The following is a 13,685-nucleotide window of genomic DNA, read 5'->3' as shown; positions in this document are numbered from 1 at the left end:
CCCTCCGCCAGGAAATGTGTTTTGAAGTGGGATATCTCTGGGAAGTGGGATATCTCTGCACTGGATCAATGCTGCCTTGAACCAATGACTCATAAAAATTACAGCCTTTGTGCATCACTACGATGAGTCTTAGAAAAACGAGACCTCAAACCCAATTTTTCTTCCACTTCAGACTTAAAAACAACAACAAAAAAGTATTTTTCTTTGGAAGGAGTGAATCCTGTGGATCGTTTTTCACAGTGTAAGTTTACAGAATTAAGTATCCGACTTATCTTCAACATAAATTCACTCGAGATAAAGTTTTGCAAAACAGACCAGAGGGGGAAAAAAGAAACCTAAAAAAAAAAAAAAAAAAAAAAAAAGACTTGCATAACTTCTGAAGTGCCTGGAGATAAGGCTGTGGTTGTACTGGACTCTGGGCAGGATCTGATGGAGCAGGTCCTCACCCTCCAGCACAGTTTACCGGGTTTGTACATTCAGAACATTTTATTATGGGTTCTTCAGATGCCCAGGAATTTAAATATTTATTTGGGCAAAAGCCAAGCTCTCCACTTGCTGACGGGGCCCTGCAGCTTTGTCAGGACATCCCACAAAGCCTCCTGAGATACTCAGTGAGTTCTACGGGCGCAGGATCAACTTGGGCTTCCCCTGGCAGGGGCTTTGCTGGAGCCTTCCCAAATTCTGGGGGTAAAATCCAAGCGCCCGTTGACTTATTGATTTGCTGAGGGAGCAACGATCTGCAAAACCACCCAAAAATGGGGTCAGCGGGGTTTGTAGTGGTGTGAATGTCCATGTGGGTGGTACCCAGAGACAGAGGAGGAAGAGGAAGAGGAGGAGGCAGCAGTGATGGAGCCAAGCATTACTGCCAGGCCAGTAAAAAGGGCCATTGGAGACACAGAGTCAACAAATACTGAATGTCTGGATGTTTTTTTCCATAAGTGGGACGAAATCCCCAGACTCCCGTCATCCAGATGCCTCTCAGAGCACAGGCAGCACTAACCACAAGCCTTGGCCCTGAAGTGGCTGAACTTCAGCAAAAGTCAAATTAAACTCAATTAAATTAAGCCTCACAAACCAGAGAAAAACAATCCACTTACGCCCTCTGCATCGGCCCATAAAGAGCAATCCCAATAATTCCAAGGAAGGCAGTAGCACTGGGTTTGCCAGCACCTCCTAATGTCTTCAGGATGAAAGTCTATTTAAAGGGTCTCTGTCAACAGTAGAGTAAGGATGAAAAAATTCACTGACTCACACGGTGACACAACCTGATGCTGCTCGACAGGCAGAACACGACCGGGGTGGAGAGAGGGGGGAGAATGGAGGGGGTTTTTTTTCCATTTCGGACCCTTTGTAATTAAATCTCGTTATTTCCCTGACACCAGTTTCTGGGGTTGGTCTGGATCCTACACGACAGCTGAACACGGGCAGGCAATAAAAGGGGAAGACGCCGCCGTTGGCAGCGGAACACTTGGGCCTCGCAGTTAAAGGGCTGAGTACATTGCAATCTGGCCAGCTCTCGAAATGGTAAGATTTCCTTCCACACCCATCCCCTGGACATATTTAGAAATCGCTGTGCTGCTGCCAAACCTCTCTGCTCGTGGCGGGGAAAGGCAGCAAACCCTTCCCTGGTGTTTCGGCGCGTCCGTCTGCACGCGAACGCCACCCCCCCCCGAGCATCTTCATGAGGCTGCTGAGCATCCACTGACTGTACCCCGAGATCACAGGGTTATTTAGGTTGGAAAAGATCTCCAAGGCCATCAAGTCCAACCTGTGACCGACCACCACCTTGTCACCCAGGCCAGAGCACTGAGTGCCACGTCCAGTTGCTCCTAAAACACCCTGAAGGATGGGGACTCCACCACCGACCTGAGTAGCCCATTCCAATGTTTAACAACCCTTTCTGTGAAGAAATTCCTCCTGAATGCTGGTGTTGCTCCCCAAATCCACCTGCCCTGCCCCGAGATGCTCATGTACATCTACCAGGACTCCATTTTGGCTCCATGATTTTAGGAGAAACACTACTTTACTTATCAGCGGGGTGTGAAGGAGGAAAAGAAGGTTTAAGACGTTTATAAAGGAAAAGCACAGGGTGGGATTCTTGGGGTTGTCCTGTGCAGGGCCAGAAGCTGGACTCAACCCTTGTGGTTTCCTTCCAATCAGGATATTATATGATTCTGTGAACTCCAGACAGCTTTGCTCCTGGAAAGCAACCATGCAGGGGACGTGGCTCAAGCCCTGGGAACGCTGCACATCTCTGACTACCAAAGGGTTGCAGTTTTGCGGAAAAAAAAAAAAAACAACAACAACCAATAACCCCAAAAATCAACAAACAGTGGCTTTTTATAGAAGTCTTTTTGGCAAGAGAGGGCGTGGAAATGTTACAAATACTTCAGGAGTCACAGGACGTTCTGTCCTGGAGCACAGACCGTTTAGAAAGGGAAAAAAAAGGTAGGGTCACATTTGGCATCGGGGCTGCGGGACGGTGTCTCCTTGCCTGGGCTGGGCTTGCATCCCACCACTCCCAAATGCCACTGTCACCTCGGCTCGGGTTGCATTTGGTGGCTGGAGGCTGAAGAAAGGAAGGCTGGCTGTCATCTCCCCATCACTGACAGAGTCTTGGGAACCTCCTTATTTTGGGGCTGGAGAGGCGATGGGAAGCAGCTCGTCACCCTCATGGGACTCTCCGCATCCCATCCCTCCTCACTCCACAAGCTCCCTGAGATGAGACCACCCTTACCCCATGTAAGAGGATTCCCAATTTTCCAGCACTCCTCACCCCCTGGGAGCTGGGGATCAGATTAAGATGGGATGTGGGCACGGAAGCTGCCACTGCTGGGCACAGGATGCTCCCCAGACTTGGTTTTCCAAAACAGGTGACTAATTCACACGGAGCTCTTCGAGGATTAGGAGGCAGGAGCTGGGTGTGATGCTCTAAGAGGCTCTGGGGAAAAAAAAGGGCCTGAAGGGAATTTCTCAGCCTTACACAGCCTCAGGGTGGGTAAGGGAGGGAGTAGTCATGAATTTTGGAGCGTTTCCTCCCAGAGCTGCCTCCTCCCAGCTCCGGCACTGAGTCCTCCTCCCTGCGCTCCCAGCTCCCATCAGCATCATCTGGAATGATCCCTGCTTCCCTGCTCAGGCTGGAGGGCAGTGTAGGTCCCAAATCTTCACAGCCAGAGGAAGAGGAGAAGGATGTGAGCTTTTATGCTGTCACAGCATGTCCCCTCACCCTGTGAATCCAACATATGTCGTTTCCCCAGGAGAAGGAGCATCGCCAGGGCAGGAAACGCCAAGGCATGGGAAAAAACTTTCACACTTGCTGTTTGCTTTTCCTCTCCCACGTGCCCACACTGCAGCAGCAGAGCCTGCCTGGAGTCCCTTAGTGCTCCCAGGACACATGGAAAAAAATACAGGCAGCAGTAGGAGAAAGAGGATACTGGAAAGAAGCAGCTTAAGGGCATGAGCAAGGTCTGCTGGGCTGGAATCAAACAGAGCCATCACAGAATCATAGAACCATGGAATGGTTTGGATTGGAAGGGACCTTAAAGACCACCTCATTCCTACCATGAGCAGGGACACCTTCCACTATCCTGGGTTGCTCCAAGCCCTGTCCAACCTGGCCTTGAACACTTCCAGGGACGGGGCAGCCACAGCTTCTCTGGGCAACCTGTGCCAGAGTCTCACCACCCTCACATGGAAGAATTTTTTCCTCACCATGGAGGAAAATGGGATTTTTGCATTTGTGGTTATGTGAGATGATGGGTTAGCAGGAGCTCTGCGATGGAGCCATATCTCCTACCTCCCCAAATCCCACTTTCCAATGAGGATATTCCCACTCACACCAATAAATGCAGCCCCATCAAATCCTACTTGAATATTTGATTTCTGGGTAGAAATATCTCCCCACTGGGATGATGACAGGAGGGAGGGACACAGGAGCATCCCATCCCAACCTCTGTGTCCTGCTGCCAGCTGGGCAGGAAGCACAAATCCCTGCTGCTCCAAAAAAAAAAAAAAAAAAAGGGAAGTTTTACTTTCTCTTTCTCTGGTCTTTAATTGCAGATCAAAACTGGCCCTTCAGGCTGGAGTTGCCTGCCAGCAGCTGCTCCCGGGCAGGATTCCAGGCCACCCTTTGGATGAGGGCTGCCCATCCCATCCAAAATCCGATCCCCTCGTCCCCTCCTGCCTGCTCCTTCCACAGGCAGGGTTCAATCCATGCTGTTAACCCTCCCGACTGGTTGCTGTGGGAATGGGGGGGCTGCAATCCAGCCGCTGGGAATGACACTGGGGTTTTTTCCGGCTTCACACGACCTCCAAGAAAGTGAGGGATGTGCGAGTGGCTCCGGCATCTTCCCACAGCCACCTCTGGGTTGCCTCCTGGGAGCCACAGGGAGTTGCCCTTTGGAATAACTTCCCTCTGCACAAGAACAGAGACTTCTCTTTAAAAATCAACCACGCACTGCAAGGGTGACACCTTTGGGTACGATTTCAAGGGAATATAAGCGAAGGACGACCCTAAATAATCCACCCACGTGTGTTCCTGCTTGTGCATTGAGGATTTTATAAACACAACCAGCCAGAGTCCTGGCAACACCAGGAATTACTTCAATTACTCATTAATGATGCTTTATGCTAAAATTACTGAGGTGTGTAATTAAGTGATTCAGGGGCAATGACAGCAAACAGGTACAGCCAAAATACAAGCAATTCACAGGTACAGCTCTGTCCTAACTTCCCTGGGCCCCAAATTCAGAAATCAAGGGAGCTGCAGACACAAGGACAGTGCTGGGATCACTGCTGTTCCCTTCCACCTTGATATATCTACTCAGTTTTCCCTGGGGAGACAATTAGTTTGATTAATATGGGGTATGAGAGCTCTCTGCAGCCAACCCATGCAGGGGTGCTGAGGAGGGCAGGGAAAAGTCATGGAATAAATCAGGGCATGATAAACTGGGGAGGGAAAAAAAGAGAATCACAGAACCATTGAATGGCCTGGGTTGGAAGGGACCTTAAAGACCATCTCATTCCACTCCCCTGCCATGGGCAGGGACACCTCCCACTATCCCAGTTTGCTCCAAGCCCCATCCAACCTGGCCTGGAACACTTCCAGGGATGGGGCAGCCACAGCTTCTCTGGGCAACCTGTGCCAGGGCCTCACCACCCTCAATGGGAAGAATTTGTTCCTAATATATAACTTACACTTTTATATTATGTATATTAGATACATAAAAGTTAAAATAGATTAGATATACTATAAATAATAGTATTTGTACATCTATAGTGGTATTTGAACACCTACATATTATATATCTGTACAGGTATCCTTTGTGGTCCAGGGAAGAGTATTCCCAGCCCCTCCAGCTCCAGCACTGCTGCCTCCCCACATCCCAATCCCCGCTTCCCTCAAGCTGATGTTGAGCTGATGACACCATCTTCCCAGTAGCAATGCTGAACATCTGACTCCCAGTAAACACAAAGGCCACGGCTAAACAAGATTAAATCACTGTATTTGGCCATGTAGTTTCTGCCTTCCTCAAATAGTTCAGGTTGGTAAGAGTCACTAAAAGGAAGGTGAAATTTCCAGTAAAAATCCTGCTTTCCTGAAAATCAGGAATGTTAATTTCAGTATGTTGGATGCCAGGGAAGGAAAGTCAGGACCATCCTTGACGGATGTGTTCCTGCTGCCTGCTCAGAGACCTCCTACCACAGCTGGGCTGCCACTATCCCAGCAGCTTTTCCCCCTTCCAGATCTTTAAATATTAGGATTATTCTGCTGGTTTGTCCATAAATACACCGAGAGCTGAAGAAAAAGCTGCTTCAGGTCGACGTAAGGCTCTGAGTGCTCAGCAGCATCAGTGACAGATCTTCTGTTCTGTGATTAAATGTATCAGAATTTCCTGACGTGACTCACTGCTGGAGAGATTCAGCAGCGACCAAGTGACCTCCCCGTCTAGCACGACATCAAAAAGGCCAATGGGACACAGGGGGAAAAGCCAAATCCACTCGGAAATAATGCTGGCTAAGCCTTTTCTATTTTAAGGAGAGACTGCCCAATATTTGTATTTTAGAAAAACACCAAAAGAACCAGGAAAGAAACAGCGAAGATTCGTAAGCAGCTATAAATACCGACTGAACCACGGATGCACCGGACACCGCACGTACTGTCGAGCTCTTCCTGCCTTACCAGACAACTGGGTCAGCCAAGAGTAACCTCAGCTGCCTTCTGAGGGCAGAAATAGATTTACTACAGCCCAGGTTGGGTTGCAGGCTCCTTTTGGAAGGGAGGACTTCAACCCTGAGCACCTGAGTTCCTCAAGGTGGAATTACCTTCTCCTCGTTGGGTTTTTTTTTTTGGTGGGGAGGAAGAAACACCAGATTTTGGGATGAGGAGTTTGTGGAGGTGGGTAAAAAGCGATGCATTAAAGCAGCAGATGGATTCAAGCCCTGTGTACCTGGCAGGGAATGACCCCTCCTTTCTTCTGGGTTTCTCCTCAACACAGACAAGAAGGTGAAGAGAAGCCAGGGAGGAGACAGCAAGATTCGGTTCCTTCCCTCCACCAGACAGTTTTACAGTGAAGCATCATCACTTAATCCCTAATGTGATTTTCCACTAGAAGAGAACCCACAGGGTTGGCAGGTTTCCCATTTCAGGGCTTGCTTTTCATCCAGCACATAAATTTGCAGGGAAAAAAATTACGACCCAGCACCAGCAGCTTTAACATCAAGTAGAGCTGCTACCGCCTCGCCTGCCACAAAACCGAGGACAGCCTTGCTATGGAAGAGAAATCAGCACAAAAAAATGTTCTTTGTAAGTTTTTGGTTCAATTGGTCCCGCTATTTAAGTATCTGCACACAGAATGGTAGATCTGAAAGGGAAAAAGAGTGGACACCCAGGCTGGTTGATGCCCAAGTGACTGGCGGGTGTTTGAAACCCCAAAACACCGACGATTTAGGGAATTTATGGGACAAGCCCGTGCACCGAAGGAGAGGCAGGAGCCAAACCAAACGCCAACCTCCCCGTGAGCGTTTTTCAGCACTTACTGAACGTCTTGCAGATGTCAGAAACAGCCTTGAAGACCCTGTCGGAGAAGTTGACTTTCACCTTGACGTACTTCATGTTGGGCAGCTGCAGGCGGAGCAGCTTGTGCTGAGGGGTGAACTGGAGCTTGGCATCCGCCTGTATCCCATATTTATCCAACGTCCAGTGCGTTTTAAGGAGCCAAGTTTTCTTCTTTTCCCACCACAGCGCGTGATCCGACCAGTCCTTCTTGACATCTGGAACAAAGGAGCCATTTTTCCCGGTTAAAAGCGGGACCAGAATTAGCCTTCAAAGGACAAAAGGAGTTTAAATGTGTTTAACTGAGAGGCAACTATCGACCCAAAAAACTCCAACAGCCCCTTTCAGACACAAATGACTGCTTGTACTCAATGCTATTTTGAAGCCACCACGGATATAAAAGCAGGGAAGAAGCCAAGGGGGATAAGGATGAACACAACTGTCCATGGGTCACTCAGCCCAACAGTGATCGTGGCTGGAACATGAAGCCAAGGGGTCATGAGCGACCTGACAATTTCCCCAGGAGGGATTTTGCACAGTTTTTTGGGTTAACTCTCAATTCTAGGGTTTTCCCCTCCCCACCATCCAGGACACCTGTGTTATCCAAAGGTGAGCCCAGCCACCCCGGCACACATGGAAAGCAGAACTAGGAGGAGGTTTGCAAGGAGAATTCAATAGAAACTCCGTATTTTCTCCCAAGACTTTCAGATTCTACAAAGAGACCCTGGAAAACTCCCAAATGAAACTATGAGTTACCTCCCAAAGGAACAACATTGCAAAACCCAACAGCCATGTCTCCCTCCAGGAGACGGAAGGAGGGAATGGATGGAGGGATGGAACCATGGGGTCTTTGAAGGTCACCTCCAAGTTGGGAACCATTTGGGGAACCAAAGCATGGTGATAACTCCAAAAGACAGAAACTGTGCAATGTTTTCCCTAACACCTGAAATGTTCTTTGCTAACACCTGCCCTGCTCTCCCAACGGCCCCGTGCCATTCCTGCAGAGCATCTTCCACTCCAGCAACCACTGATGATGCAGCACCCCAGAAGAGAGAGAGAGAAGGAAAGGAAATGAATGATCCAGCATTTTCCAAAGCTCTGCTTAGCCTAAACCCTCCACATCCAAAAATATTGACCAGGGAGCACATCAGTGTCCATGGCACCAGCCAAAACTCTCATTTCAAAGGAAAAAACAAGGATGTCATCCAGGCAAGCACAGGAGAACCTCAAGAGGCTGCAGGACAAGTTACAGGGTCACTTCCACACTCAGTATTGGAAATGGTAAGAGTTACCAGTGAGTTTTGAGCTTGTGGACTTTGTATGTGGATTATCTGAATTTTCGTAACAAAAAAGAAGCACTTTCCAGGTTAAAGCTCCAGGTTAAATATTATATTTAATATATAATTAATAAAGTTAATACAATAGTTCAGTTTTCAACTCCAGATCCGCCTGTGATCCTGGATTTCCAACATGAAACATCAGTTTAGCCTAAATTAACACCACCAGCTGACATTTATTCCAAGAGCTCCTGCCTCCATCCTTCAGGAGTGATGCTCATGCAGGACACCAGCCAGAAAGCCAGGAGCAAATCCAGAAGAATCCAAGGGCAAAGCCTAAGCAGACACACCACCAAGGAACACACTCCAGCACTGACATCACGGTGGGATTGTTGGCATGTCCTGTGCAGGGCCAGGAGTTGGACTGGATGATCCCTGTGGGTTCCTTCCAAGTTGGGATATTCTATGATTCTGTGATGGTGAAGACTATCCCTATAAGCCAAGTTTGAACTTAACTGAGATGAGAACAACATGATAAGTGAACTTTTTTCTGTCCCTATCTAAAAATGGGATCTTGAGCTCGGGGTCACTGAGAAAACCCAGCAGGAGCTGTTCTTTTTTTTTCTTTGAACTCCTGGTTTAATGGCATGATCACGACTCCAGACAGTGGAAACGTTCAGCTGGGCTTTTCAACAGCTTTGTACAATCAAATTAAACAAAACCAAATATAGAAAAGCATGCAAACTTGCACAAGCCTTGGCTACTCGGAGAAATATCCGAGAAATCATTACAGTGGACTCTGGTAATGAAGTCCAACTTCTGCCCTACTGAAAGCTGAACCAATTGGCACTGAAAATCGGGGGGAGGAAAGAAAAAAGATGTTTTGAATCACTAATGTTTATGCCTGACAGAGGGGGTTTGGGTTTATGCTGCAGATTAACCTTTCAGCCCATGGCACAAAGCATCGTCTTCAGGCCTGAGAGTAATTAACACTTTGAATTAACAGTGAGATGTTGGTTACAGCCAGGAAGGTAAAGGTCTGTGCCTGTCCCACGGGGTAGTTATATATAAAAGAGGTTGGCAAATGTTTAGCAGCTGCCTCGTGGGGTTGAGTTTAACATGCTGAAAAGAACCTTCGGTGCTTTGCCAGGGATCCAGGATTGCTTGGAGCAATCCTTGCACACCAGGGAATGCCAGAAGCCTGGATAAATCTGATTAAAGGTCTACAAATCTTCACCAGGGTCCCAATCCGCAAGTTACTGATTTGTGGGGGTTACAGTTTCATGGCAAGGCTTGTTATTTCAGCTCAGGCTTTTCCCACCTACTACTGTCAGTCATGGGCCACTTCATATTTATCACCTCATCATACTGATCAACTTATTCATATTTATCAACTATTACCAAATTGTCAACTGGCCATTTCATATTCATCAGGTAAGGCTCCAAGCACTGCAAAATCACTTTAGAGAATATGGACTTCGAATTTAAAGGGTTGTACAAGTCCAAAGCCAGGCTGAAAATCTTTGCTTGTAAATCCAGAAGTTCCTCTGAGCTGCTAAATGTGATGGACATGGTCCTGCTGGAGCAAGTCCAGAGGAGGCCACCAAGGCGATCAGAGGGATGGAGCACCTCTCCTACAAGAAAAGTTTAAGGGAATTGGGACTATTGAGCCTGGAAAAGAGAAGGCTTTGGGGGTGACCTTCCAGTACCTGAAAGGAGCTACAAGAAGGACAGAGGGAGACAATTCACAAGGGCCTGGAGTGACAGGACAAGGGGGAATGGCTTCAAACTGCCAGAGGGCAGGGGTTAATGGGGTATCTGGAAGAAATTCTTGGCTGTGAGGGTGGTGATGCCCTGGTACAGGTTGCTCAGAGAAGCTGTGGCTGCCCCTGGATCCCTGAAGTGTTCAAGTCCAGGCTGGATGGGGCTTGGAGCAACCTGGGCTAGTGGAAGGTGTCCCTGCCTGTGGCAGGGGATGAAATGAGATGGTCTTGAAGGTCCCTTCCAACCCAAACCATTCCATGATTCTATTAAAAGAGCTGCACACTTGTGTAAGGGTCACAACAAATCACTGCTGCTGCTGCTCCCCTTCCAGGCAAGGAATCTGCCAGGTGAAGGCAGCAGGGATGTGGAAGCTGGAGATGACACAGCATCAGCTGGAGCATGGGCTGGGGACAGGGAGTTCCAGGAGCCCAACCCCAGCAGGGAAAGGGAAGCACGGCGTTTCCTTCCTGGCATCAAAAATAATCCCTGCTCCCTGCTTCCCCCACCTTCCCGTGCAGCCTGAACTGAAACCTCGGCTCCTGGGAGCCCGGGAGGGCTGGGAAACACAGCTGTGATTTTTTTTTTTTTCCCCAGGAAGAACCTGGTTTTGCATTTGCCTCCCAGAACCGTGCCAAGAGGCAGAGACATGGCACGAGTGGTGTTCAGGACATTTTGTACAGCAAACCCCACGGAGCTGTTCCCCTTGGAAAGCCATTCAGATGGTCCTGGGAATGCAAGAGGCATCTCAAATCACACAGAAGGCTGCAGAGACCTCTGTGAGGGCAGAACATCACGAGAAGGAGTGAAAGACTGCTCAATAAAGTGTTTTAAACCAGACACATCCTTAGCTTTCAACCCGTGCCGGCACCTCGCCGCAGTCACATCCCACCAGCCTGTCCAGCATTCAATTCCAATTGCACGTTTTAATTCCCACAGCAACCACTACATTTACATCTACGACTCAAGAATTCACATCTCAATTAAGGCAGAAAATCAGCCTTAATTGAGATGCACACGGAGTGTACTTTAATTCACAGGGACCCCTCCACACAACCACCACTCAAGCAACAAAGCTGAATTTGGGCGAAGGGCAAAGGAAACCAAGGCAGCCCCATCTGATAGCCCATTTATCCCAGGAGCCGGAGCTCCAAATGCTTTCCCCTCTGCCAATCCATGGTTTTTAAAAGTCCCTTTTCTGCTCTGCTGCTCCAGCAGCTACTGCAGCTCCTTCCTCCAGGAGCACTCCCGACACTTGGCAGCTCTCCGGGCGAGCTTAGGACTCAGCAGCAGTAGTATACAAGTCTCCAGCGTTGTATAAACACTGTATTTTCCTTGTTATTTTGGGATATCCCCTACTGCAGATGGGCTCTCCTTCCCTGCACTCAGGACAATGGAGCCCTGATACACCGAATAAATCTCTTTTTTTTTCCCCATCCCCAGTGCGCAGTTAAACCCCACCGGATGGATATCTGGAGGGCAGGGGTGGTCTCCACCTTTGGGAAAGGCTTCTGCGGGGTAGGACCAGATTCCTTTTCACACACACATCCAGGATTAAACCCACAGGAGAGCAAAGAGCCTACAAACACCCTCCACCACATTAACATTGGAGACAGATTACTAAAAATCTCCTGCAAAAGCTTGAGTAGGTACAGAGGGAATTCTGCAGGCCTGCCTGGGCTGGATCACGGATTTCTGATGGATTTTTGGAGACAAAAGATTTGCAGCTGAAGCTGGTTTGCCTGCAGTACTCTCCACCTTTGGAGCAGCATTGGATGCAGCCACAGCAGAGGTTTCAGCTCATTCCTTAATTATAAATGATGGCTTTTAGAGCAACAGGATTCAAGCCTTCAGCATTCCCACAGGAGCAATCCAAAAGGATCCTCCTCCTCCAGAACAAAACATAGCAGAACCAAAGGCCATCCATCCCACTGGGTGTTTTTCCATAGGAGCTGAATTAGCTGGTCCTGGCTCTTTCCAAATGATGTGTGAGCACCAGAGGTGGGTTTAACAAGGATTATCCTTGCTCTGGTCTAGTAAAAACTTGGGAAGTTGACATGGAAAAATGGCTTTCCATTACACCATCCCTCAAATTTTTATTTATATACATATATTTATATAAATTTATTATATATATATATATATTTATTTATTTATATATATTTATATAAATATATTTTTATATATAAATAAAAATTTGAGGGATATATCCCTCATAATATTTATAAATATTTTTATATTATATATATTTTATATGTATATATACATGTGATGTAAATATCTATATATGTATGTTTATATGCCTAATATTTATATATATAAACATAATATAAAATACACATTATAAGCACATATTATATTAGATACACTATATATATGCTATATACTATATATTATAATTATAAGTAATATATTATTATGTCATAACTACATAATATATAATATAAAGATATGTTTGTATTTAAATATTAGGCAAGTAAACACACATATATATATACATTTCCACCATATATACACATATATATAACATATATGCATATATAATATAGACAAAAAGAAATTATATGCACACATAATATATAAACACACAAAATATATGCATATATAAAAAAATGTGCATATATATGTCACATACACAGATATATACACCTATATAAATGCTATATATCCAAGATAAAGTGCAGGGACTCAAACCAGCTCACAAGCCAGGCATTTCTTCAACCAAACCAAACATTTCCAGATTTTCAATGAGTTTGGTGCAGAGTGGCTGAAACTGCCCAAGGGTTTTTATAGAAAAATAATAATTTTAAAAAAAGTGGTTGGCATTATTTTTTGTTATTTTTTAAAACTAATATGAAATCCACATTTAACTGAAAAAATACAGATGTGGACAACCCCCCGAGTGCAGGCAGCTGACAGCTCAAGAGGGGTGTTAAAGTACCTTTAAGCTCAAATTCCTGCTGATAACACCTTAATCCAGCACTCCCAGCTCCAAGGAGTTGCCAGGAGCTCTCCAAGCCAGAGGATGGGTGTTGGTTGGATCTGCACCCCTCCTGCGAAGCTGGAGGGGGAGGAAAAGTCCTTCAAAGAAGAGACTTCCAGCCAGAAATAGCTGGGAAGTGCCCTGGGTGAGCTCAGGGATGGGATGGACCCTCTCCTCCATCTCCTGCTCCCTCGGGATGCAGTGCGTGGCAACCATGCATGGAAAACAAGGAAAAAACATTTAGAAACTTGAAAAGGAGAGAAAATTAAGACTACAAGTGAAAAAACAGAAACCAACCACCAAAAATCACTGCAGAGAACCTCCTCTGGTTGCTCTGGTGGGTTTTCCTTTTCCATGTGTCCAGGAGGGATGAAGGTACAGCTTCACAGCACCAACAAAATCACAGAATACAAAAAATATTCCCAGAACGTTCAGAATTGCCAAAAAGTGGCTAATTTGGTGCATGGAGCAGAACAGTGGTGCTGGGGGTGGGCAAGAAGAGAGAAGAGGGAAAAGGGAAGGGAAAACAGGGGTGAGGGAAGGGAAGGGAAGGGAAGGGAAGGGAAGGGAAGGGAAGGGAAGGGAAGGGAAGGGAAGGGAAGGGAAGGGA

At 46.9% G+C, this 13,685-nt stretch overlaps 1 protein-coding gene across 4 annotated transcripts in view; it reads right to left on the bottom strand.

The window, feature by feature from the left end:
• The window catches only part of FERMT2 (fermitin family member 2), a 52,793-nt gene that overhangs the window by 26,320 nt on the left and 12,788 nt on the right, over positions 1–13,685 (bottom strand). For all 4 annotated transcript variants that reach the window (XM_027662566.1, XM_027662562.1, XM_027662564.1 and 1 more), the window contains exon 2: positions 7,039–7,272. In XM_027662566.1, coding sequence (XP_027518367.1) covers positions 7,039–7,272 — 234 coding nt within the window. The remainder of the gene's footprint in view (positions 1–7,038; positions 7,273–13,685) is intronic.

The sequence above is a fragment of the Corapipo altera genome, unplaced genomic scaffold, assembly GCF_003945725.1.
Source record: "Corapipo altera isolate COAL_440 unplaced genomic scaffold, ASM394572v1 169, whole genome shotgun sequence".
Lineage (NCBI taxonomy): Eukaryota > Metazoa > Chordata > Aves > Passeriformes > Pipridae > Corapipo > Corapipo altera.
The sequence above is the reverse complement of the archived record's forward strand: the minus strand, read 5'-3'. Positions and strand labels throughout refer to the sequence as shown.